At 40.9% G+C, this 27001-nt stretch overlaps 1 protein-coding gene across 3 annotated transcripts in view; it reads right to left on the bottom strand.

Moving 5' to 3' along the window:
- larp1 (La ribonucleoprotein 1, translational regulator) overlaps window positions 1-27001 on the bottom strand; it is a 62296-nt gene that overhangs the window by 15402 nt on the left and 19893 nt on the right. For 2 of the 3 annotated variants that reach the window (XM_080435608.1, XM_080435607.1), the window contains exons 2-10: window positions 22178-22242; window positions 19951-20016; window positions 13939-14010; window positions 10174-10327; window positions 7998-8132; window positions 6345-6497; window positions 2920-3082; window positions 2459-2603; window positions 1335-1515 (exon numbers count right to left, since the gene is read on the bottom strand). In XM_080435608.1, the coding sequence (XP_080291734.1) occupies window positions 1335-1515; window positions 2459-2603; window positions 2920-3082; window positions 6345-6497; window positions 7998-8132; window positions 10174-10327; window positions 13939-14010; window positions 19951-20016; window positions 22178-22242 (1134 nt within the window). The remainder of the gene's footprint in view (window positions 1-1334; window positions 1516-2458; window positions 2604-2919; window positions 3083-6344; window positions 6498-7997; window positions 8133-10173; window positions 10328-13938; window positions 14011-19950; window positions 20017-22177; window positions 22243-27001) is intronic. The other variant, XM_080435609.1, reaches the window with a different exon arrangement.

Genomic DNA, 27001 nt, shown 5'->3' with positions numbered 1-27001 from the left:
TTTCATAGACCTGGCTGCTTATTTCTCTCGCAAGTTGTCGCAACCTGGCAACACTGGCTGGCTGCAAAGCAACATGTAGTGAGCGGCTATTTTGTGCCTGGTGTAAAATGACGTAATATTAAAATACTACAAACGCACACACGGTGAAATTTAGTGCTTTTAAAAGCTATTAAAGGCCTATAGATTGATATCATTAATTTAATTCCTGCATTATTTCACCCGCGGTTTATCCAATATTAATTAATAATTATATTTGATTGACCCAAATCCACCCAAACTGCGGTTAACTGCGGCAACCGCGGCTAAAACCGCGATCCGCGCATCTCTAGTACACACCTTAACAACTAGGCCATCGGCGCCCCCCAGTGGTCATTTCTCTCACGGTTTTGAACTGTTTCACAAGTTGAAAGAAAAAAATCTATTCTTTTAACGTTTCACAGCTCAGTACTTATCTATCTGTGCTGCTGTGTTTCAATGCTGAGATCAAAGTTGTGGTAGTTCTCTCCATTGATTTTCAGTCAGAGAAGAGACATGTGAAACTCATCATTTCTACTGCACGTAAAAAAAAGAGGAAAATAAATAGCACACTGCTTTCAGATTGCACACAGTCTTCCTGCAGGGATTTTGCTGTAGATGTTGCACTGTGATTGGGATCTCTGTCATTGCAAAATGGAGAAATGTCTTATTGCTACTGCCATGCATTCATTTCACTGAACAACATTGGTACAGAAACATGCACTGGGTTCTTTCCGTTTTTCTTTCTTGCAATATAGTGCCAAACGATCTCCTGTTCTGTCCAGCCATCTATCCATGCCCGTCTAGATCTATCCATCTGCTTTACTCATCGTGTTTCCTTTGCACTCGGACCCCCTGCGGTACCTCGTCCCCCTGGGGATGCTCATCCTTTAGTGACGCCCATGACTACTGCTCTCCGTGCTCTGTCTACTCTAAACCGCAACTGTCTTAAGCTAAAAATGCTACATCATACTGCCAGTCTTGGGAAAATGTTTTGAGTACCACTCTCACGCGCTTTCGCTCCACATTCTCACAAGCTGCTTCACTTGGACACGTCATTTCAAACTAGCCTCTAGTCTATATCATCAAGTTATCAAACAATAAGTCAGCTTTTTATTCAGTTTTTTTATTTAGGCTTTTCAGCTTTTTATTCAGAGTTTAGATTTTTTGGGCTACGGTGTGTTTTTCACACACCGTAGCCTTAAAGTTATACCTGCGCAATTTGACCAGGAATTGTGTAGTTGCTACGCAAAATGTGTGCATGTTGGTAGGTTTGCTACCTGGAGAACTGGCTGATGAGCTGCGCTTTGAGCGCTTACCTGCGGGCTGATCGGGCATCTGTCTGGGAACGAACTCGGGACAGTTGATGAGCTGGGAGAAGTCCGTCTGGGCGTGGTCGCCGCCGGGCATCATCAAGCCAGGCAGTGGCCATTTCTCTGGCTCCACCTTACGGCGGATCTTCATGTCAATAATCTCCACCTCCTTACTGCCCTTCAACGACTGGAAATGCAGGACAGAGAGACAATAGAATGCACGGGGTTAAAGGAATGGAAATGTCCACACCTGAACTTTTTTTCTCCGTCCTGGGGGAAATGACTACTACTCACTTTCAACATATCGCCCTCTGTATTATTATTTTACATAGTAGAATCCAATAATGTAGCTTAATTAAGTTTTGTAGCAGAATAATAGTGTGTGGATACACGGCTACAAAATCAGCTTGTCATCATCTGATACTGGCTAGCCGATTCCCTTTGGAGCAAAGATAATGGAAATGATAGCATTTTTGTATCAATATTATTGGACATAAAGCTAGCTGATTCCCTCCATTTCCATTGCTGCAATATGCCAACAAGCTTCCAGTGGACATTTCTTAGTAACCGTAGTACCAATTAAAAAACGGTTTTCAAATATTTCACTAGCAAAAAAAGAAATACAAATCTAGCAAATGTGTCTGTGTCAATGCTGAGGTCAGAGTTGTTGTAGTTCTCTCCATTGATTTTCAGTCAGAGAAGAGACATGTGAAACTCATCATTTCTACTGCACATCAGTCTAAACAGTATAATATTTAAAAAAAAATCATTATCTGTACATTGAAACTATACAAACTATAGGATTCCAGGTCAACAAATGAACCTGGCATCAGTCTACATAACATGCATGCATCTAAATTACATTTTAACCTTTGTATAAGCCTGCAAGGTCGTCAAGGCAAGGGCAAGTGCTACGGGCTAAGGTGGATATAGGAAATATAGGAAAAATCGGGACAGCATTTAGATGTTGCGGTATATAATATATAGCAACATACGTTTTTCAGAAGGCGTTTTTGGAATCGGCCTCAGGTATAAGTCTTGTTCGACTAATACCAAAAAAACGACCAATTAATCGAAAAATTTTCAGCTATTTATTGAAAACAAATTATGTGAGGGTGTGGGGTGTTTACCTCCAGGATGAGGGCGACATCGGTGGTGAGGGCCTGGACTCGGTGGAAGCTGGCGACGAGGGAGATGGGCAGGAAGCCCTCCTGGTCCATCTTCCTCCGCAGGAAGAAGTCACGCTCCAGGTTGTCCAGGCTGAAGTAGTACTCACTGCAAGAGGACAGGAAATTGTTATAAATACTATAGTTAGTAGTAGTAGTATTATTATGTTTAAACAAAGTTAAAAGGCTCTGAACAAGAGAAAAGACAGGAGGTAAAGACAGAATACATTTTTTTTAATAAAATGAAAAGCTAAACTTTTTATTAAAGTTGAAATGAACCAAGGAAATGTTGAGTGTAAAAAAAAAAGGTAAAAAATGGGAACAGTATTAAACTGCGCACCCTGTAATAGAACTAAGAACTTAAAATATATTTTGTCAGTTGCTGCAAATGAAAATCATTTTTTGGGGGGAAACGGTGAACATACATCTGTCTCTTGATGTAGTCTTTCAGGTGGTCCTGGTCCACAGAGAACAGGTCATTGCTGCTCAGGTTATCATAGTAGTAGGTCACTGTGCTGTTGAACTTGCTGCCGTGAGCACCATCTTTCCCCTCGTAGGGCTTGTAGCCGTAGTGGTACTCATAGTGACCTGGAAGGAGAAATGACCAGCCAGACGAGAGTCGTCAGTTAGGTGAACAGACAGACAGAGGCACTAGTAGGACAAATGGATTATTTTTTAAACGATTATTCCATCGATTACTTTTTCAGTGAATTGAGTAATCGAGAAGCGTGTCGACTATATCAACAATCTTGGATTAAAATTAATCAAAACCCCATTTATCCTTCATTGTACAACAGTGTTCCAATCTACAAGCTCAATGTGTCACAATGCGACGCGTTGAGATATTATAAATCGCTGATTTTCACTAGTTTTGCAAATCAATTTTGTCGATTGATTATGTTTCATAATTGATTAGTTCGATTTACTGCTGTGTCCCTAAATCTGAGTCAGATGAACGAAAATAAACAGCTAAAAAGATTAGGGCAGACGACCAACAGATATATACGTACAGGCAGAGAAAGAGACTCACTATACTATAGATGCGCTCCCATGAATCAATGCTGCACCACACGGATGGGACAACACATGTGACACATTTACAGCACAGTTTACACCCGCTTAAAGTGTGGTGTGCTTCTTCAACACTGTGAATGAGTGTGTGTGTGTGTGTGTGTGTGTGTGTGTGTGTGTGTGTGTGTGTGTGTGTGTGTGTGTGTGTGTGTGTGTGTGTGTGTGTGTGTGTATACAGGATGAAGTATGCATAGGAGACAGAAAAGACAGAAAGTCTGTGTTTAAAGTTAATTTGTGGAGCGTTATATTGTTCCCCTGGGGCACATTCCTACCGTACGCGTCTCACCACCACACAGTGTGGTGGAGGAGAGAAGAGAAGAGCCTCTTAACTCTCAGCTGCAGTTATCACTCTTACAGGCCTCTCCCTCTCTTATTCTATCACTGGTCTCCCCGAGTTTCTCCCGTTTCACTTTCTCTCTCTCTCTCTCTCTCATATATCGTATACACTTCATGGCCTCATGTAATGTGTTCTTATGTCCTATGTTGTGTCTGTATGAGTATTTATGATTTAGGGTTAGGATTATACAAGAGTTGAATGTCAAAAACAACTGTAGAAAACAAAACGTCCCTTTAGTCTCATCTCATGACTAAAGGGAAGTTACTTCAAGTTAGACAGAAAAGAACGAGAAATGGACGGCATGCCAAAGCTAACAAGACTCTCTCTCTCCCCCTCTCTCCTCTCGGCTCCAAGGCCCATGGGACCCAAAGTTCTCCTCATAACACCACCGCTACAGGGTTTATTTCACTGCTTATGTTTTTACTGTGGTTATTGCCTCAGCAGGGGTCCAGATCAGGGCGAGAACATACACAATCACAACCATGCAGTGGTGGAAAAACTACTCGCATGTTTTACTTAAGTAAAAGTATCAATACTGTATCAATACTGCAATATAGAATACTTGCGTAAAAGTACAAAAGTATTGGCATCAAAATGTACTTTTAAGTACCAAAAGTAAAAGCACTCATTGTGCAGAATGTCCCATTTCAAGTTTTCAAATGTATAAAAAGCTTTTAAAAATAGCCGACCTACAAGCTCACAGATGCGACGCATTGTGAGCTTGTAGATCGGCTATTTTTAAATTGCCGAAATGTAACTAGTAACTAAAGTTTGCAAATAAATGTAGTGGAGTAAAAGTACAATATTTGGATCCGAGATGTAGTGGAGTAGAAGTAAGTAAGTATCGGAAATTGGAACTACTCAAGTAAAGTACAAATACCGCAAAATTGTTCTTAAAGGGGAAGACCACCCATTTTCAATATTTAACTATGTCATTAATATAGCATAAAGGAGTTGTGTGGAAATAAGAAAATTTTTAAATGTTAAAAATTTTAAATGTTAAACCCAAATTGATTTTGGGTTTAACATTGCAAATTACACCGTGATGACTCATCATGGTGTAATTTGCAATGTTAAACCCAAAATCAATTTGGGTTTAACATTTAAAATTTTTAACATTTAAAAATTTTCTTATTTCCACACAACTCCTTTATGCTATATTAATGACATAGTTAAATATTGAAAATGGGTGGTCTTCCCCTTTAAGTACAGTACTTAACTAAATGTACTTAGTTACTTTCCACCACTGCAACCATGGCTAGAGGGTACAGAAGAAATATATGAGAGATATACTGGATCTATACAGCACAAAGAAGGCTTATCTCCTCCAAAAACAAGTCTTCAGTGTTCTGGGTGAATGTGTATGATCCTCCTAATGACGATAAACCTCCATTTATTATTGCCTTATAGCTAGCAGAATATTCTATGGGGAAGGATTTCATTGCTGGTCGCTTAAATACTTACTGCACAGCCGCAGTATCTAACTCCTCAATGTCGACGGGTGTGAACCACTTAGATCCTATACCCCAGATATCTCTACCGTGACTCTTTGGGATACAGTGAAAGCTACTGTTGGGCCAATTTATGCTGTATAATTGTCCTACTTTATTTAAATTTTCTGTTAAAAAGAAAGGCTGCTTGGGAATTGGTTCAAAACAGAAACCTGTGTTTACGCAGGGAGAACATTATTGTCCTTCTCACGTTTGATTCCAACCAAATGTCTGTCCAAAGATAAGATATTTTTCTTGACTGAATTCATATAAGTTTTTATTCTGCCATCTTTAGTCTCAATATGAACATTACAGCAAAGTCCAAATGTCAGGCATGTGTGCTGCTGTGTTTCAATGCTGAGATCAGAGATGTTGTAGTTCTCTCCATTGGTTGGTCAGAGAAGAGACATGTGAAACTCATCATTTCTACAGCATTCAGTCTACTAATGGCTACGGTCTTTTAACGCTGGGATTAAATAATAATAAGTATAATATGCAATTATGCACCAACTATACACATATACTGTATACGTGTAACTTTAGAATAGAACCTGTTGCACTATAAGCTACTGTTAGCTGTCAATATGCATGACGCCACAACTCCAATTCCTATGTATTTATTTTACTCTCTTGACCAATTTGGCCTTTTAAATCTGATCGTCTTTTTTCTCTTTTCTCGATTAGGTTTTCAAAAACATGAATGCCGGAACGTTTACATGGGCGAGTGTTGTCTACAAGAGGAAACGTTTGAAGCACTTAAAGAATACAGAATAATAAATTGAATAAAAATAATAAGAAAACAAATTCCTTTGTTGTTTTTTTGTTTTCTGCCAGGGACTGAAAACAACTGGTAAGATTGTAATACTGACTAAGTCTCCGTAAGAGAGAGAGAGAGAGAGAGAGTGTGAGTGAGTGAGTGAGTGAGTGAGTGAGTGAGTGTGCAAAGACATACCTCGGCCACCTCGGCCGCCACGCCCCCGGCCCCTCCCTCTTCCGCGGCCACGACCTCTGAACCCACCACGGAATGGCGCTCCCTCGCTCTTCACGCTCGACACCTCGTCGTGGTCGTCGCGCCACTCGCGCTCGTACTTCTGACTGTGCCAGTCTGGAAAACAACCCAACGATGTGTTAAAACCTTAAAACAAACCACCTCAAGACAAGCTACCAAAAGCTCATGAGAACTACGCCTAGAAAAACTAAGTCCAAGTGTTGGAGCATGACAAAATGTTCTTTGTGCATGTACATGCATGCAGCCAGTTCTCCATAAGCATCAGACAACTTGGACTGTTTGCACTGTACACACACCTGAAGTGGAGGCAGACAGACATGACACAGAGATTAACCTCTTAAGCCCTATATACTTTGTTGTACAAAGTATATCTAAGATCTACAAGCTAAAACAGTAGTAGTACAAATGTAGTACATTGTACAAATGTATGTAAATAAAGTATTCTATATGCATAATGTAGATACATGGTTTATAACACTTAGCACAACTGTTCATGAAGGTTTTGCCAATGTATAACATTACAAAACCCTGCACTTTTATTTATTCAAATAAATGTCAACTTGATATTGATTTTACTATTGGAAGATCTGAATCTGGATCTTCATAATTCAAATAATAAAATCAAAAGGGAGATTACCTTTTTACACTTATGATTTGTAATGCTATACATTGACAGATTGTTTGCATTCATTTGTGTGCCAAACAAACGTCTACTTTGAGACCTGTTTCACCGTGCAATGCAAGTCAATGGGGAAAATATTTTGGATTATCGATTTTCAAATCAACAGAGCTATTGAAGATATCTCTCCAATATTTGTTACATTATGGCAACACATCCCAAACCTCTACCAAAGTGTCATCTTGCCTTTAAGTCCAATAGTTCTAAATCCCCCATTGAAGGAGAATTCCGGACTACCCTTTTCTTACCTTATATATGATATTATATCCTAGGACGAGTGGTACAGTAGAAAAACATTCATAACTCCATCCCGAGTCCACCACAGCTAAAAACCTGAGCTTACAGTCCATGCGCTAGATCGTGGCGTATCTTATCTTCTTTTTTTTTTGTGAGATCTGACGTTCATGTCGACAGAAACCTCGCCACAGTGTTTATGTAATGTCATATAAAAAGGTAAGAAATAGGTGGTCCAGAATTCTCCTTTAAGAGCTGGCCGAATAGCAGCTGGACGTACTTATAACCATAGATGTCATACTCATGTTTCTGTTGTTATAGTTTTCTTTTACACTGGAAATTGTGTGTTTGGGAGAACACATGATTTGTATACCGGACTGTTTATGACCAACACTGATTGTATGAATGTGTTTCAGTAATAATTGTCTCTGCTGTGTGCTGCTGCTGAGATCAGAGTTGTTGTAGTTCTCTCCATTGATATTCAGTCAGAGAAGAGACATGTGAAACTCATCACTTCCCACTGCAGGCCCACTCCAGAAGCATTTAGCAGGCATACTGTATATAGCATAATACATTATGCTATATATTATGCTAGTTCATGTAACTGCCACCCAAACTGCAGCCATGGCTCAGGGTGTTGACAGGTCACCCAAAGCGAGGTGCTCATGACATGGTGCACTCACCTCGGAGGTCATTCCTGGCGTTGGGTGGCATGCGGGGGGGCTCATTCTGCCGGCTGTTGTTCCTCGAAGCAGAGCGCTCCCTGGGGCCCTCAGACTTCACCTCGATCATTAAGGGAACCCACTTGTGCTTGTTGCCTGTTGGGAGGTGATTCCACAGAAGCAACTGTGTTAGAAGTGTGTTAGGCGCTAAAGGTAGTGACCTCTAGGCAAGCAACGTGCTTGATGATTGGTAGTACATTGTTTGAATTAATTCAACGTTCTTCTGCCACCTCCCGCAAAAAAATATTTTTCCTTCACTACCATTTTGATGGCATCTCTTATTGTTGTGTGTTGTGTGACTCAAATGTCTTATAAACTCCTTATGCCCTATATAATCTGTTATCTACAAATTCACTAAGCTCGCCCCAGAATAGGAACTCTACGTTTCATGTGGTTTACCTTACTGCACATTCTTATGTGGAAAACAGTGCCAGCCAGTCTATTTAGACTGCTGCAATTCCTTTACTGGCCAGCAGGTTGCATCAGCAGTCTGCTGAAGGAACCTGCACTTGTGTCTGTGTGTGGGAGCGAGTGAGACAGCATGTTGGGACAGCGGAAGAGGCTTGGAGTTAAAGTGACGTGGCCCTGTGCGTATCAGCTGACTGGGTAGGTACAAGGACAGAGTGAATGATTGGGGGATTGCAGCAAATGATAAAGGAGGGAGATGGGAAGTGGGGAATGAAAGGGAAAAATAAATTAGAACCGGAAAGGCAGGGGAAGTCAGTTTCTCTTTCTTCGTTTCCCTTCTCATTGAGGACAATCTCTTACTCTGAAGGTCAGAAAAAACATTCGGTGGCTGGTTGGTTGACTGACTGACTGACTGGCGAGTTGGTTTGCTAGCTGACAGAATGACTTACTGGCTGGCTGGCTGACTAGTGGAATTTAAACCCTTCATTGCTGCCAAAACAGCTCAGCTATCAGGGTCTCCTGGTTGTTGCTATGCTGTAAACTCAAGTTTAAAAGGTGTCTGTGTTCAATGTCAAGTGCAGAGTGACGCCTTGGCAATACAGTCACTCATATGCTGTCATCCACTAATTGTCTGAAATATTTCTCTGCATCGTTAACTCGATAATTTCACTGAGAATTGACATGATTTGATTAACTGAACCACTACAATAGAACACGTTTAACCCAAACACCGCATGTGTATTGCAAAATGAAAAATATCTATGAATGATAACTGCAAAAAAAAAAGATCTGAGAAATTGCAGCTGGTATACCTTACCTGTGCCGTGTACTTTGAGACTTCTACAGATGTATCACAGACACTTGATGGAAATGATTGGACATTCTCTGACCAAAATATAATGTGGGAAAACCCAGACGGATACGATGATGCCTGCACCAGGAAAACCCCATGGCCATGCCATCAGCAATGTGGTGTCCAGTGAAAGCAGAACACAGAGGTTTCAGGAGATTTGATCAATCTCAACCGGTCTTCTTTAATTATGTTAGGCAGTAGTTCTTAATGCTTGGTCTTTGGGGGGGGGGGGTTCCAGGGGGTTCCCCAGCAAAATGGCAACATTTCAAAAGTGCTTTAAAACATGATCAATTACGGAGACCTTGAAATGAAAATGTTTGAGAAACACTGTAATAATGTATGGAGAGCAGTGCAGGTCCAGCCACGGTACAGAGAGTGGTCTGGAGCGTTGCGTCGTCCTTGCTGCTGTGCGGTGTGGTTTAAACCAGAGATCTATAGGTTGTAGAAACTGGCTCTGAACACACCAGAGGATTTCTTAAGCGAGGGGCATGATGTTTCAACCTGTAGCCTCGTGCATCACACTAACGCAATTTAAAACAAATACACAACGCTTCATTAAAAGTCAGTACAGAGGTGGACTCGATTTCTTTTCATTACAGGTTCTGATGGAATACTTCATAGTCAGTTGATGAGGATGCTGAACATGAATGTTAATATTTTTGTGGTCAAGGGAAGGGGGATACTGAAATACGTGAATGCCTTATATACACGTATGTATTTTTGGAGATTAACTGTGGCTATGACGGCATGCTGGGTGTTATGAGTGACAAAGAGAGAGTATGTTGAACTTGTATTTGTGTTTGGGGATGAAGGGGTGGGTTAATGGAAACAGTTAAAAAGCGTTTTAATGATGGATATAAAAACCATAATATTCACCTTTCTTCTTCTGTCCGTTCTTCTGGGAGTCTTCATCGCCGTTCTTCTCCTCCCCCGAGTCATCTGATTTGGTGGCCTTCAGGTTCTCCTTGCTCTCCTCATTACTCTCTCTCTTCTCCTTGGTCTCCTTCTTGACTGAGGACCTCTTAGGGGCCTGGGGAAAGGGAGGGTGGGGGGGTCGCACATAGACAATACAATTTTTCACAAATGCCAGCATAGACTTAAACGCAGCGGGGGCCTAATCGCTGGAGTGCTGGTGGAGAATGCATTGCATACACTCAACTACACTCATGTTAACCCATTCAAACCGGGAACGCATCTGTGTAGCCACTTTATCCATATTTTATACTTTGGCTATTCAAAAATAGCAGATATACAAGTTCAAGATCGACAAGTTCATCTATGAACTTGTAGATCTGCTATTTTTTAAAAATCGTGAACATAATTTGATAAACGTAATTTGAGAACCACTGACAAAAAACTGTTAGGATTTAGAAGACATTAGTAGAATATATATTCAAAGATTTGCACAATTTGTTTTTATCTACAAGCGAATAGCGCACTTTTTGAATAGCCAAAGAAATCTGAAAATGACACAGATGCGTTCCCGGTCTTAATGGGTTAAGAAGAACAATGCTCCTTTGACATTCACATGGTGGCCATTTTGCTCTTACATCATACCTCACCCACCGTGTAAGCTAGAAGAGCTAAATACCCACCGTGTGAATGTGGTTAATGCTACGGTAGCCAACACTTACTGTAGATTTAGAGCTCAGAATTTACACCAATAGTTGAGAAAATAATGTTATGTGTTTTTATCGGTGTGTCACCAGTTTGTGGCAACTCCATGTGACCATTCACTTTATATTCCTATCTGTGCAAGCCTGACACTGGGTATTGGCTCATACTAGAACTGCTCTCGCAATATTATCGGCTGTGAAACAAATAAAAAGGCGTCCATAAATCTATAGGGGACAGAAATAGATGGAATGAAAGGGGACACTACTTTAGATGAGGCCAACTTTGATGGAATCTTTCCCCGGCATGAGCTAAGCCTGATACATACTTCATCGTACACCCTGTGTTGCTCTAGGAAAATAGCCGATCTCTAAGCTCACGAAGCCCAAATGTCAGGCATGTGTGCTGCTGTGTTTCAATGCTTAGATCAGAGTTGTTGTAGTTCTCTCCATTGGTTTGCAGTCAGAGAAGAGACATGTGAAACTCATCACTTCTACAGCGGGTCTGCCTAATAATGGCTAATATCTTTAACGCATGCCACGGTGATCAAATCTGATTGTGTTTTTATCTCTGTTCTTGTTTAGGTTATCAAAATGTGAATGCTAGAATATTTACATGTGACCGTGTTGCCTACAAGAGGAAAGGTTTGAAGCGCTACTTGAATACATAACAAAAAATATAATAAAATACTGTGATGTGTAGTGAGCTTGTAGATTCCTTATTTTCGGTGAGCAACATCATCAAGCAACATCGTTGTACAACAGAGTATAAATTAAGCATTACAGGTATGTAGCCTACATATCCTGAGGGGTGGGTGGGTATGACACAATGACTGATGGGGACCAATATAGATTTAACAGGTGGTTATCACTTTCATCAAGATTCTCTTTGATTCAGTTTCATTAATGTGACCGACTGCAGCACAGAGGCCACACAGGAAAATTCAAGAAACTGTCTACAAACAAGCCTAAAAATACACATGCACAATAGCGCACAGAGGAGCACCCTGTGCATGGTAAAGTGGCTTTTTGATCATTCTTGTTCCCAGTGCTAATATTTGAGTTTAGTTTGGTCAAACACCATTCAGCCTCTTCTGCATGTTACTGAAGGGTTGGCTATCAGCGTACACACATATCTGCAAGGTTTCAGTTCTTTGCACAATAGAGTCATGCAAAGTAGCAGGCTGGAGACAAAGTTAGCGTAGTGTAATGCACATGTTCATTTACAATTCTCACACACACACACACACACACACACACACACACACACACACACACACACACAGCATAACCACTTAAGCCCTATGTACAAATTAGCCTGTCCACATCCACAAGCTCACAATGCATGGCGACTTGTAGATCTGCTATTTTTGAACATTCAGAATTTTTCAAAAAATGTGTCCCACATAGGGACACCAGGGTTAATGTGGTTAATCCAACAACACTCATTTCACTTAGTAGACTCACTCCAAGCGTGCACAGCCGTTATTCACACCGACTCTTCCCAATTCACCCAAAAACAACGCAAGTACAAGCAATGTTTCTGTGCTTGAGGCCCTAGTTCACAACCTGTCACACATTTGAGGTGGAGAGAACGCGTTTCTGGAAAACACATGAACAAACACGGCCGTTGAAAGCTTTAAAAATCATGAATAAACTCTCTGGGGCTATAGCGCTAACACTACAAATGGACATTTTGTCGTGTCCACGGGAGGCCACGTGTCACATGGTAAAATTTCACGACAGCTACACCAATGCTGGGCATTCGGGTTTAGGAACACCCAGCGGAAAAAATGCATGACAGTAATCTCCCATTAGAAATGCAGGGGTGGAGGTCATGTGCCAAAGGTCCTCAATAACATTCCTCATCAAAACCCTCAACAGTCAGCTTATCAATCAGCCTGCCTACATCTGCAGCTTTAACTCGACGCCTGAGGGTGCTGATTAAGACCAATTCCATCCATTCAGTCCTGTTCAGTGTCTTGACATTCTGGATTAAAGTCTTGTTCCAACAAGCACTTCACATAATGGGGAAGAACACATGTCATTGGCACAGTGATAATTCAATAACACGACAAACAGCTTGTTAGTATTGTTAATGGCGCTCACAAAAAAAACAATGAGTGAGCAACTGCAAGCCAACTGGCTAGCATGCAACTAACAATACCTGCTGTGCTCAACAATGGACTCTGATAGGTGGTGACTAGTAAATATACCATTAGGAGAAATGTTTTTGATCTAGTGATTGCACAACGAAGAAAACTGACTGAAGGCAAAAGTAACAGGAGATCAGAGGAAGCAGAACTGAGCTCAACTAGATCAGTATCCTAGACAACTTCCCCCTTTCACCTGCAGAGCTTGTCTACATAATCAATCTTTTCGTATATTGTATAATATGTAAGTGCATCAGGAATGCGCAGGCTAGCAGCATCACCCTGGCAGTGATCTCAACACACTGTGACACGTACGTCAGTAATTCAGGCTAGCATGTGACACGTACATCAGTAATTCGGACTAGCATGTGCTGCACCTAGTATGTCTTTCCCCTGGGCTTGTATTTGTATCAAGCACTGCATCTAATGCAAACAATACATACTGAAAATGCTGACTAGTTGGTATTTAACCACTTAAACCCAATATACTTAGTTGACTGGGGTCCCACAGGGCTCTATAGTAGGTCCTCTAGTATTTCCCTCAACACCAAGTGTCTTCGCCAACGTGTCAAGTTGCGACGTGTTGTGAGCTTGTATACCAACCAAATGTTTATGTTGGCTTTCAAGGGGTTTTAAGTCCTAATACTTCATTGCACAATGAATAGCAGAAATAGGTGATCTACAAGCTCACAACGCGTCACATCACGACAGGTTTAATGCAACAACATGCCACTACGATGCAACGCGTCGCATCGCGACAGGGTTAATGTGGTTAATGAGCTTTTAGGTAGACCGCGGTGGGGTCGTCCAAAGGTCGGAGGTTTGGGTCAGCATTCGCCCACCACCACCACCCCGTGGCTGCCAGGTAAACTTACGGGGAATCTCCGTGAGTCTCTGACCTGCCTGACAGTCGCCGGGCAGGCCACGGTCTGCGTCTCTACCTCCATCTGAGAGGAGGAAGGCAAGGAGGCAGGGAGAGAGGGGAGGGAGGGAGAGAGAGAGGGGAAGGATGAGATGGTATGGGAAGGAGGGAAGTTTAGACAGAACAGGGAGATGGATGGACACGAGCACTTGCACTCACACAATACTGTACACACACACATGTTGGTATTTATTACACTTTTGAGGAGAGCAATGTTTTAGGATGGCTATATTTCATCACAAATGCCAGTTTCACCTTTTTGAGGGGTTTGTTACCCTAAATCTAACCCTAAACCTATCCCCTAAATGCCAAATTCTACACATGTATGCACACGCACAAATACCCACTTTGGCTAATATGGGTTCTCCCATCAGGGAAGTGTGGATCTTCCTGTTGCAATAAAATCATGTTGACAATCAAGTTGTAAGCTATCAATTCAATCATGTTGAAATTCCTAAGTGGATGCTGGCCAGGTTTATGGATGGGTAATGAACATTCGTTCTCGTTACTCCTTCTCCTGAGTTTCCATCTGGGAATAATAGAGAGGATCTCATCTAATCTACATGGCTGATCCTGCATCGTTACACAAAATGGTCGCAAATTAGTTTTCTTGCCCCACGCCAGTTCTGGGCTGAGGAGAACAGGAGTCAATTATTTTCAGCGAGGACATAGATAGGAGCAGGGTTCGATTTGTTTAACAAAAGGAGGGAGTAGAGTAGGCACAAAACTAGCCCATTTACAAGTTCATAACACGTCGCAATGCGACACGTTGTGAGCTTGTAGATTGGCTATTTGAAAAGAATTTGAGGTAAAAAAAACTAAAAGAGTAGGGACGGCAGGGTTAATGTGTTTAACTTACATTTTTTATTAAATTGTTGAATTATGATATTATCAAACCTAAATATATCAGACATTTGATACATTTCCCAAAATAAAATGCATCAGTCTGACCAGAAACAGAGATAAAACATATCCCCACCGGCCAAAAAAGACTGAATAACCAGAGGGGGATATCAAAAGGCATGGATCTACCCCAAACCCACCCAGCAAATCGAACCCTGGATATGAGTGATATGATGGAGTGTGACAGTGTCGGTGGATGATGGCGCTCACACAGCCTGGTATTGTGGATCAATAATGACCATGGAGCATCAGGCTGTGTAAATAATGATATCAGAATGCTGAATCATTCTACCAGATGTGTCACCGTTCACACAGTAGTAAATGGGATGGGACCTCCATCAGGAATGAATGGGAGGTGTACTGAAGATTTTATACTGAGCAGCAACACCACAATTTAGGTAGACTCTAAGTAATGTAGGTATACTCTATTACAAGTAAAAGTCCTGCGTTCAAAACTGTAAACTGAGTAAAAGTGCAAAAGTATATCAAAATACACTTACAGTGCCAAACATAAAAGTACTCATTATGCAGAATGGCACATTTATAATAATAATAATAATAATAATAAAAAATAAAATGACAATTTTCACAATCATATAATTGTATTGTAATTATTAATGCATTAATGTGTTCATCACTTTAATGCTGCAGCTGCTAACTATCTAGTAACTAAAGCTGTCAAATAGTGGAGTAAAAAAATACAATATTTGCCTAAAAGTGCCTCAAAATTGTAATTAAGTACAGTACTAGTAGTAAACGTGTTTGCCACCTAATCCCCTAAAAACAAATCGTCCCTGGTTGGTAGGACATTTAACAGTGGATTTACTCTTCACGGTGTGCCAACATTCTCTGGGGCAGACCACATTTGAAGAGAACTTGTATCAGTGGACGGTGATGATAGCTAAGGTGGGGCCCACAGCTTGTCGGCTCCACCCTGAACACAGGGGACACAAACAAGTGTAGCCAACACAGCTACAGTACACAGGAAATCAGACACCACCTTACAAACATACATAAGTCATACTTATGGGATTAGCATTGTGGTTGAGGTCCATTCACTTCAATTGAATTAGGGAAGCAGAGTTGCTTTTATATTCACAGGGTGGTAAATCATGAGTCATGAAAGAGTTCTTAAGCACTTAAGCCCTATTTTATACTTCGGCTATTCAAAAATAGCAGATCTACAAGCACAACAATTTCTTTTTATCTAGGATGTCTTGTAAATCCAACGTATAAAGAAGTGGAGAATGTAGGCTCTATCATTTAGTACATGTTGAGGGAGGGGGGACTAGAGTCTAGAAATATTATATTCTGGCAATTCATTTTTGTGATCACCAATCATAAGTTATAAAGTATACTGAGTAGACTTGACTTGAAGTAAGCACAACAACCTGACCACGAACTAAAAACAGATTCCCAATTCTAATTCTTGATATCCACTTCTACAGTTATAGAAACCAAAAGAGTCGACTGGAGACAAAAGTATGTCTCTGTGTCTGAAAACCTCACATTTGTCTTCACCACATTCTGCACACTACCCTCTCAACACCCCCTCGTCCCCAACCCCCCCCGAATACGTCATACTAGTTCTACACTGAAGTATCAAGAATGCATAATTTGTGCAATTACATAAGTGATTTAGAGCGTTAAAATGTTACGTGGGGCCACAATGTACACTGACCGGCCATAAACCCTAAGAATAGCATCAGCCAGAGATCCAGGGACGCTTTTATCATAGGGGATCCCTAAAAGGACATCCCTTCCCAGGCCTTGCTCTTGTACCCTCTCTGGCCCAGGCCGTGCGGGTTATTTCTGGCTCTGATGACGTGACACACATTTTCTGACCCTCTGAACCCCCCCAACACTTCCCCGCCCCCCCAACGGGTGGTCGGCAGATGCGTTCCGCTACACGTCCTCTCCGCTGCACCTTGCTCAGCCCCGTCTGTCTAAAAAGGGGTCATTCTGCCAGTGACAACCTATCAACCTATCGTGCAGCCTGCCCCAGCAAGCCCAGTTTAGAAATAGAAATGGCCACCTGCCCGGCTCCACTCCAATCCGCTCCACAGGGGGGGAGAGAAGACATACCGCTGCCGCTACTGTGAGGCACGACAAAATGAGACACATGGTGGAGAGGTGTGTCTGTGTGTGTGTGTAGAGAACTGCTGATTAACACCTGTGGAAAGTAGAGGATAGGAGGAGAGAACCGCATACCGGGTGCGATGTTGGCTCACTGACTCGTGGGATAAACTACAAGCCGGAGGGAACAGTGTTCAATTATGACGGCAGCAGGCAAACACAGACACACGCGCTCGCCATGCATGTGCATGGTCAGTACGGTACATAGGGGGTACATTCTGGAATGCTTTCCCTCCAATTGTTAGAGAAGCTGGACTCTGTGGACATTTTGTAATCTATTAAAACTCATCTTTTCCCCTTGCATTACGGTTCCCCTTAGCTTTATTGATTTTATTGTTGTGTCCACCTCTTCTTACCTTATGGTTTTAGTACTTTGTACTAGATTTACAGTTGTGCACTGCCGGCTGCCGCATATTGATTGTTTGATCACACGTGCAGGCACATTTACACTGTATTCTTTGTTTATTGTGTTTTGTGTTGAATGATTTGTTGTGAAGTGTACAAAGAACCCTTGTGTTGTTGCACACATTTTTTTATAAAAACTGAACTGAAACTGAACTGATGTGTAGTGCGTACTGTAGTACTACACCACATCAGTTCCATTTTCTTACCTACTACCTTAGATGTTTTACTTTACATCATTAAAATAAAGTAAATAATTGCACACAAATTTCTTGTGTAATGACATGGCCAAAATAGGGACTTCAGATTGAAAGCGGTTAAACATAAATTAGGCTTAATCCTATGTTGTCAGTCATGATTCTTTCTTCTACTATATATCTATCATCATTTGAATTCTCACTGCCCACTCTCCTTTTCTGGCTTTCATTTTCATCTTATTTTATTCATTTATTTTTTAAATTTCACTAGAGGATAAGCCCCTTGGCATGCAGCATCTCGTTTCCACTATCTTAGTAGACAATACCCAAGCTCTGTAACCAGTCACACACCGGTGCATGCTTCACATACGGAGCTAGTTTCTTTGTTTAGCAGGTATTTCTAGGGTCTAGTCATTTTAACAGTCGGTTCTCTCCAGAAAAAGACAAGAACTCCCAGTTGGTTGTGTTCTACTTTTCAGACTCTGTTTAGAGGTCAGACACCCTCCCACATACTCCAACAGAATCTGCCAAAGAGGTCAGAGTGGACTAACCCCTCACAAAAAGGACAGAAAAAGCAGTCTTAGGGACATAACACCACCACACGTCAACTGCTCTGTCTGGGTGTACTGTGTAGCTGTATTGCGTGCTGCTGTTGCCACTGTGTAATTAGCCCTCTCAACCACTAAAATACCTATTGTAGCTCGCTATTCATCCCTTACGGCGAAGTCAAACAGGAAGGGAAAAATTATCCGTCACTTTGTCCAATCATATTTTCTTCCTCACCGATGTGGTGCTTCTCATTGGGCTGGTTTGGATTCAAACTAAATCCAATGGTAAACATTAATGGACAGATAAGTCTCTCTAATCTCAAATATGAATACAGTGGATTCATACATTTATATACAAGCCCAAAAAGCATTGCATCCGCAAAACATTGTGAGTTTGTAGGTCATCACGTCTCCGTCATGCAACGAAAGAAAGAATCCTGCTAAACTGTTTAGGTTTAACCACTTGAACCATCACCAGAAAGGTTCAAGTGGCTATTTGTGGCCATCTGGCTATTTCACCAGAAATAGCTGATCTTGAAGCTCACAACGCGTCACAACACTACGCAATGTGAACTTAGATCAGATATTTCTGGCGAAGATATTCGGTGTAGAAGGAAACAAGAGCAGACCAGGTACAGTTGCAACTCAGGTCCGTTTCACTAACAATAGAGGGTTTAAGCTACCAGTCACATACAGTAGCAACAGTGTGCATCACAGCCAACAGTTGCAGAGTATCTGTTGAACACTGTGCTAGCTAAGAAAAGCACTGCTCAGTGGGGCATCTGCTGAACAATTATAGTCTAAAACATCTCTTTATTCATGTCAAGGCCAGGGAGGATGGTTGGAATGATATATATAAACACAACACACCATCTCTCTGATCTAAAATGTAATGTACTGAACAATGCTCTGTGATAAAGGTCACTGCAATCATTCTGTGGACTGCACCGCTGGCCGTGGGTTAAGTGGGTTAAGTGTGTGTGTCTGTGTGTGTATGCGCGGATGAAGGTAAAGTTAAAAACTGGCCAGTAATAAGACAGCACAGGATAAGATTGACATAATCTCAAACTGGAACACCAGTTAAAACTCGTCAGGGACACAGGTGTGCAAAATGCTTATTTTCTGTTTCAGTACAACTATGTGTGTGTGTTGAGTGGGAGGTATTCCGGGAATTGTGCTTTTTATCAGCTGGGTCACAGGACAGGACACTACAGTAAAACAGTTTGGACAGTTTGGATTCTGTGGTTCTTTTCTTTTTACATATACGTGTGAATTTTAACATGTAAATATCAGCCAAACAACATATTAAGCAGGAAGGTTCCTTATATTTAGATGATTTCATTAGGCTGCTTAAACAAGGTTCAGAGGTACGAATGCATAATTGCACGCAGTGTAACGTCTACAACGGAGTTCATGTTCCCTGCCTTGCTCATCAGTGTTGTGGAAATGACAAATCGTTGCTGTTGGGCAGAAACCTCTTATCTCTATATTCTAACTTGTTGTGTTTTTTCGTAAATTAACGCCCTCCATGATCATACTACAGCGTCACATAAAAGCATCAAAAGTAGCAGTTCCACAAGCTCGAACTTGTGATCTGCTACATTTGCCATTTTGAATTTCAAACCTGAAAAGTAACACTTTTGGACATATGGGGTTTCCACCCGACAGCGACGAAATAGAGCTTGGAATACAAAATGCATTCAACAAGCATCTTGTCATATGACATGTCAGACATTTCTCATATACTGAAAAGGGACACAAACTAAAACTAACACCCACCTGCATGTCTTTAGTAGCGATCTCTCCTGGGGTCGGCCAGTTGTTGGCATCACCAAAATCTCCGACCTGAACAAAACACATGCATAAACACAGGGAATAATTAGACAATATCAGTACGGTAGGTTTTGTGTCAGGGTAGGATCCGATGATTGAAGCCTTTCTGAAATCACAAATCAACAATTCATAGCAATGAAAGGTATTCTGTTGGAACGCACAAAATACAGAAAATGTGTTTGCATGACACCGTGGGGTCCAAATATCCACTGTCACAGAGAAACGCTTCAGTTGTCCTGAATTGGTGTAACAGAGGAGGAAATGATAAACAATTTGAAAGTTCAAAAAGAAAATGCAAATAATAAAGTTCATCTACAATTATAATTTACATTATTACAATAATCTGTGTCTGTCTATGTCTAGCGTCCATACGATCATATGACGTCATGCAGCACAGTAGTGTGTGGTTCCAGATCAGTACTACTACGGCCAAATATGAGCAACAAAAGTGTCTGAAAATTAAAATGAAATATGCTTCGGGGGGAGTTTGTCAAGCTTTGAAGCTTGACGAACTCCCCCTCGAAGCAGTTTTACTCCACACAAACATTTCCACTGCTCTGGCTCTCCAGGATTTGGAATATGCATACCAGGAAGCAAATTCTACTTCTGCACACACCCCCGAGCATGACTGAAATGATGCTTGGTGCAGTCAGATCACATGGTGTCGTTGAGAAAGTGAAGGGGACAGACAGAGAAAGGGGGGAGATTTCTTTTCCCATCTGGAATGATTCCAAATTGCTACATGATCAAAATCCCAGCTAATAATGAAATCGAAACTAGGGTAAATCCTTTGAGATCAAAAACGGGGAGCCTGAGGACTACAGCAGTGGGAAGGAGCATGTCGGCAGTGTGGACTTCCACGGCCATGATGTAGAGGACAGAAATGTCTGAAACAATCGTGCAGGTATACGCATAGACAACGATGTTGGAGATAGGCTGACTTTGCAAAATATTAGGGCCATTTGAACTTTGGTTGAGTTCTATGAACTCATTGGTTTCAGCCGTTTAAATTGCTTCAGTCATAAAGGGGAGGCACAGATTAAGATGACAGCTTAAAAGAGCAACTGTTAAACCTGTGAAATGTAAAGGTAATCCCAATATCATGCACTCTCGTTGTATTTGTGATTATTTTACTCTGCCTTACATTTAAACATGTCCCCGCGCTCCAAAATAGAGAGGGGACTAGAGAACCAGAATTGTTAGATAATCTGAATTGTTAACTCTGAAATTGACATTGTATGCCTCCGAGCTGATCCCTTTTATCGATGCGAACCCATTTTTCTTAAAATTGTTAATTGCAAAACAATAAAACCATGTGTCTGCGCTGCTGAAAAGAAACTTTAACAATTAAAATTAAAATGTTATTAGACAGAAATTCTACTGCTTCTATTGAGTTCAGACTCACAGATAATAAAACAGTTGAAAACCTGCGTATGCCTACTTTTTTTTCCACACTGGAAATCGAACAGGAATCAGAAAGATAATTAACCCATTTAGACCTGCTGTCACCTATACGTTGTTATACCTTTGAATCCGGGAGCCACCTCTGTGTCTCATTAGTTGTTGCTATACATATAGCAACATAATTTTGTATTCATTTTTTTAGTAAGAATTTGGACGTTTTCAGAAAACTTAGGTTAGGTTTTAGAAGACATTTTTCGAATCGGCCTCAGGTCTCAATGGGTTAATAAAGAAATCGGTCCGATAAGCAGAATCACTAACAGCATTGTTGATATCAGTAAAATCCTATCAATTCCCATCCCATCCTTGGCACGCAAACACATACAGAATGGCAGTGGTTCTCAAACTTTTTAATGTCAAGGACCCCCAAATTAATATGCATTTGGCTGCGGACCTTCATCTAAAAAAAATGTTGTGCCAGTGACCCCAAGAAGAGAAAACAAAATCTAAATTATTCAACATTTGATATTTTTCAAGGGTTTTAAAAACATTTTTTAAAGCCAACATATAAAAGGATAAAGTGGTTAAAAAAAATCTGATGCTACATTAACTACTTTTGCTGGGGACGCCTGGAACCCCCCCCCCAGGGATCCCTGGGGGTCCCCGGAACCCACTTTGAGAACCACTGCACTATGGCAAACAGTACACGCACTCACATACGTACATACTAACAAACAAACACACACACACATGATGAAGATTACCACATTACCTTTCCTCCTCGTCTGGCTCTGGGTGGGTTCCCTGCTTTCACCACCTTGGCAGGACCCGTGGACTCTGTGGAGGCACAACAAACAGGGTTCAATTTATGAAAGAAAAACAGAGGGGGGACCATTTTCTTACAACTTAAGCCATGTATAGGTCTTTGACAAATAGTGAAAATAGCTGATTTGCATTGCAAGCTTGTAGATCTGCTATTTATTTATTTTTTTGACAAATGTCCCCAAAAGTAGGGATGGCGGGTTAATCTTACATGTTCTATAAAATTTCAAAATTATGATATTATCAAACATATACAGTATCAAACATATCAGACAGCCTATATTTCCCCAAATGGAAATACATATTATTTAATTCAGACTGACCAGCAGCAGGGATAAACGTATCCCCACCAGCCATGAAAAACAATGACCAGAGGGCGGTATATCAAAAGCAGGGGCTTTGATATCCCCTCCAACAAATCCAACCCTGATAACAAAGATGGCCGACATCACAGGAGGCTCTGAACACTCAGACATGCAACTGGGCAGAGGAAAGAATGATGAAGAGACAGAAACACAAAGAAGTCAAGAGGCGAGAACACAGAACAGATGAAGCTTTCAGTTTGCTGATATCCATCTCCAATACAGAGGTCCATGAGGAGCGTCTTGGGTCAAGAGAACCGAGGTGAATGTTGGACTATTTTATCACACTGTTGTTTCAGTTCACTCTTTATTTGAACTTCCTCTATTTCCTCAATCTTTATTTCCTTTCCTCATTATTATTTTACTGTTCTGTCTGTTCAAATGAAGCAAACTAATGCTGTACTCAAATAGGCAGCTTGCTCAGCAACGTCAAGGAAGCATGCATCGTCATTGTCACCACCATAATTGTACCAAGCCACAGATGGAGCTATTCATAACGACTTTCAACCTGGTGTCTCTATTTTGTCATGTCATTATAGGCAAAACATTTATTGTTTTACTTTTTTTTTTAAACAGTGGGATGAAAAATCAAATCTAAAATATCTACAGCCTTACAACATGACAAGTTGTGAGATATGCTATTGACTCTTTGAGTAAACGGACTCTAGTGATGGTTTGTTTATGACAAGTTCACAAGTTCACAGGCCTGCCGGCGGCAATGTCAGGAAACGAACCGAGAATGAGATTAATGTCACGTTCAGGGAGAGGATTAGACAGATGACCAGTCACCAGACACACTTGAGCTGTGCCAACTTGGAGACAAAACTAGTGGTCTAACTTAGAGAAAGTGATCAGTCTGGTCAGTCATTGTAAAGAGGCTGAAGGCCAGAGAGGACAGAATGAAGAGGAAGGAGGGAGGTAGGACTGGACAATATGGACAAAACTATGATATTTTTGACCCCATACTTTGATGTCGCTATTGTGACAATAATTCCGTAAAGTCGTGATGATATTATTTCTTCCAGCAAAAACTGCATCGCAAAGCGTTCGTTGTTGCTATTTTTGAACGTTGACCATTTTTCCCACGTAAAAATAAGGCTTAAGCGGAAAAAATAGGACATTACCACTGCCATTTCATGATCCAAGACGATATGTAGTCTCCTATCACGATATCAACATAGTATCGCTATATTGCCTAGCCCTACAGGCAGACCACCCCCTGCACAGGCCAGGCTCCCTCACCAAGCCGTTGACAACACGCTCACATCTTGGTAATCTCCTTAGAGGACTGATCATAACAAGGGACAAAGCCACAGACACACAGGGAGTGAGGGCCGGGATAAAGAAGCCCTAATGGACTAAGACCATTTGGGTGCTCTTGCTCTTTAACACAGACATGTGCACATGCATGTACATGTACACGTACACAGAAACTAAGTAGGCTTTGCTAAATGCAAGGAAGGCGCACCTCTAGTGCACATAGTTGTAGTAATACTGAATATAAGTGTGTATTTGTACAGCAGTAAGCATAATCTACACTCTAGTCTGTCCGTGTCTTGCAGTAAAACCCATTAAGTTGTCAATATGGCCTACTGTATCTCTGCACTGCTGTCACCAAGACAAATAACTGTGCCTAATTTGCAATTAAAGTGGTGCCGATAAGGACACACACACACACACACACACGTATAGCTTTATAAAAACTGGAGCAGAACATGGCCACTTATACTCAAACGTCACAATTTCTTCAGCAGCTTATGTCGTGGTACAATTCTTTACATTCCTGACGCTTTCCATCATTCCTGATGAGGATGATGAAAAGTTCAGTTGCATTTAATCTCTCTGTGAAACGTAGACTGAAATGAATGCTGATTCTAAGTGCAGATTCTTGAACAAAAATTACTGCATGTTAAATGACAGTGTGATGTAAAAGTCTGTTTTTCCACACGTCCATGACAAATACAAAAACATTCTCAAGTCACTGTCCCTATTGACCAGTTAAGCACTTAAAGGGCAAGACCACTTTGGTAGAGGTTTGGGTTGTGTAGTTACCGTGCCATGATGCAAGTCCAAAGGTGGACAAGAAATACAAAATAATTGCTCCATTGATTAGAAATTGATGATTGAAAACATGCTTCTCATTGACTTACATTGTACAGTGAAACAGCTCTCAAAGTCACTCTTTTAGCACGTAAACTCACGTAAACAAAGCTGATTCAGACAACATATAACATCATCAAACCCAGTACTGTTTGTTCTTTTAATAAAAATGTTACTTTCTGTTGATTTTGCTATTTTTATTAAGAGGAAAACCCGGACTGGATCCACGGATCCGGATATTCAAAGAGTAAAATCAGCATGACGTTGACATTTTTATTAAAAAAATAAACAGTACTTGGTTTTGGTGATGTTCTATATTGTCTGAATCAGCTGTGTTTGTGTTTGTTTACGTGCTAAAAGAGTGACTTTGAGAGCTGTTTTACCGTACAATGTAGGTCAATGAGGAGAATATTTTGAATTATCAATTTCTAATCAATGGAGTGGACTTTGGAGTTGCACTATGGCAAGGTAACTACACAACCCAAACCTCTACTAAAGTGGTCTTGCCCTTTAAGCCATATTTTATAATTCATTGTACCATGTTGTCACGTGAAAATAGTAAACAATAGCCATTCTATAAGCTAACATGTTGCATCACAACACTTTGTGAGCTTGTAGAGCTGCTATTTTTGAACATTGTCTTTCTATGACATGCCCAAAATGGGGACGCCACATCGAAAGTGTTTTAAGACGCATAAATGAACCTCTCTTTCAGCTCAGCTATGACTGGCTACCTGCCAAGGACACTGGTAGAGCAGATATCAGCCACTCCCAAAACCAACCATTATTGGGTTAAGTAGCTGCTGGTGGCAATTACCCGCTAACGGACGCAGCGTAACCCTAAGCAGACCAATAAGGGGCAGTGTAGAATGTCAGAATACTGTACAGCACATGTGGGATTTGAAGTTACTTTATTACAAGCCTTTAAGTGACAAATCCACCCCCTCGTTTGGCCTAGCAGTTGGTGGTGACCGACCGCTGTTGACACAGTTGAATTAGCACTGCCATGAATGTCGGTGTCATACGAGTATAAAAGCTGAACCCATTAAGACCGGTAAAGCGTCTGTCATTTCAGATTTTAACCACTTAAACCATTATTTTATACTTTGGCTCTTCAAAAATAGCAGATGTACAAGCTCATAGCATGGCACCAAGTGCCGCGCTATGAGCTTGTAGATCTGCTATTTTTGAGAAAACATGAAACTTTGCACACATTTTTGAATATATATATATTTTTAAAGCGAACATTTGTAATTCAAATCTTTGCTTCTGAGGGTCCCTGGAACTAAATATTTTCAGATGGGGGTCCGCGACCAAATACATATAATTTTGGGGATCCTTGACATGAAAAAGTTTGAGAATCACTGATATTATAGCAACATAAGTGTTTCAGAAAACTGTTAGGATTTAGAAGACATTCTTAGAATCGGCCTCAGGTCTTAATTGGTTAATGAATTTGGTTAAACAAAACCAAACACAACTCAGCATCCCATTTCCCAAGGCATCAGCTCTGATGACCAGTGGTTTGGCTCTTTATGCTCTTGTAGTCTGGCTCATGGGAGAAAGCTGATGCTCAATAGACCAGCCAGTATCACAGGAATAACATATGCAAATTGGCTGAGGCTGAGTTTTCAGGCAAGAACTGAGTTGCAGTGAGACACAGGGCCCTCGTTCACCCCATGGATTAGGAAACAAAACATACCTATCTAGTAAAGATGCAGCAGCTAATCAAAAGAATACAGAATACATCAGAATACATCAAGATTATAGATCGATTTAGCATAAATGTACCATCTCGAAAACGAGATGGTACATCTCAAGGGGTTATTTCCAATAAAGAATTTCTATAATAAAATAGGGCTTGTGTGTTTAATCAGAAATCGATTTAGTCAATTATTAAAATAATCTACTGGGATTTTTCCACAGTGTTTTAATATAATTTTTTTCAAACATGCGTAAAGATTAGTTGATTAATCGAAAAAGTGAATGATAAAATATCAGCAAGAAAATAATTGATAGTTGTAGGCAGCCCTACCTTCTACTGTGTGAGGTAGTCGGTTGTGCAGAATGTAGGCTAACCATTAAAGCATCGATCATTGCAGCAAAGTGCTTCAAAACACTTTGCTTCAAGAACCACAAAACATTTCTGCTTATAGAGTGTAGTACTATGGGTTCTATCATCAGTTTCTAGAGAAGAACAAGAGCATTAGCAGCCACATGCTCCCTCAGATTAGCAGACGTTCACAGACTATTCTGAAAAAGAAAGACTCCCACGTGTAGAAATACCTGTCAAATTAAAAGTATGCAAAACC

Source organism: Gymnoscopelus braueri, assembly GCF_963280865.1.
Source record: "Gymnoscopelus braueri genome assembly, chromosome: 8".
In the NCBI taxonomy this organism is placed as follows: domain Eukaryota; kingdom Metazoa; phylum Chordata; class Actinopteri; order Myctophiformes; family Myctophidae; genus Gymnoscopelus; species Gymnoscopelus braueri.
The sequence above is the reverse complement of the archived record's forward strand: the minus strand, read 5'-3'. Positions and strand labels throughout refer to the sequence as shown.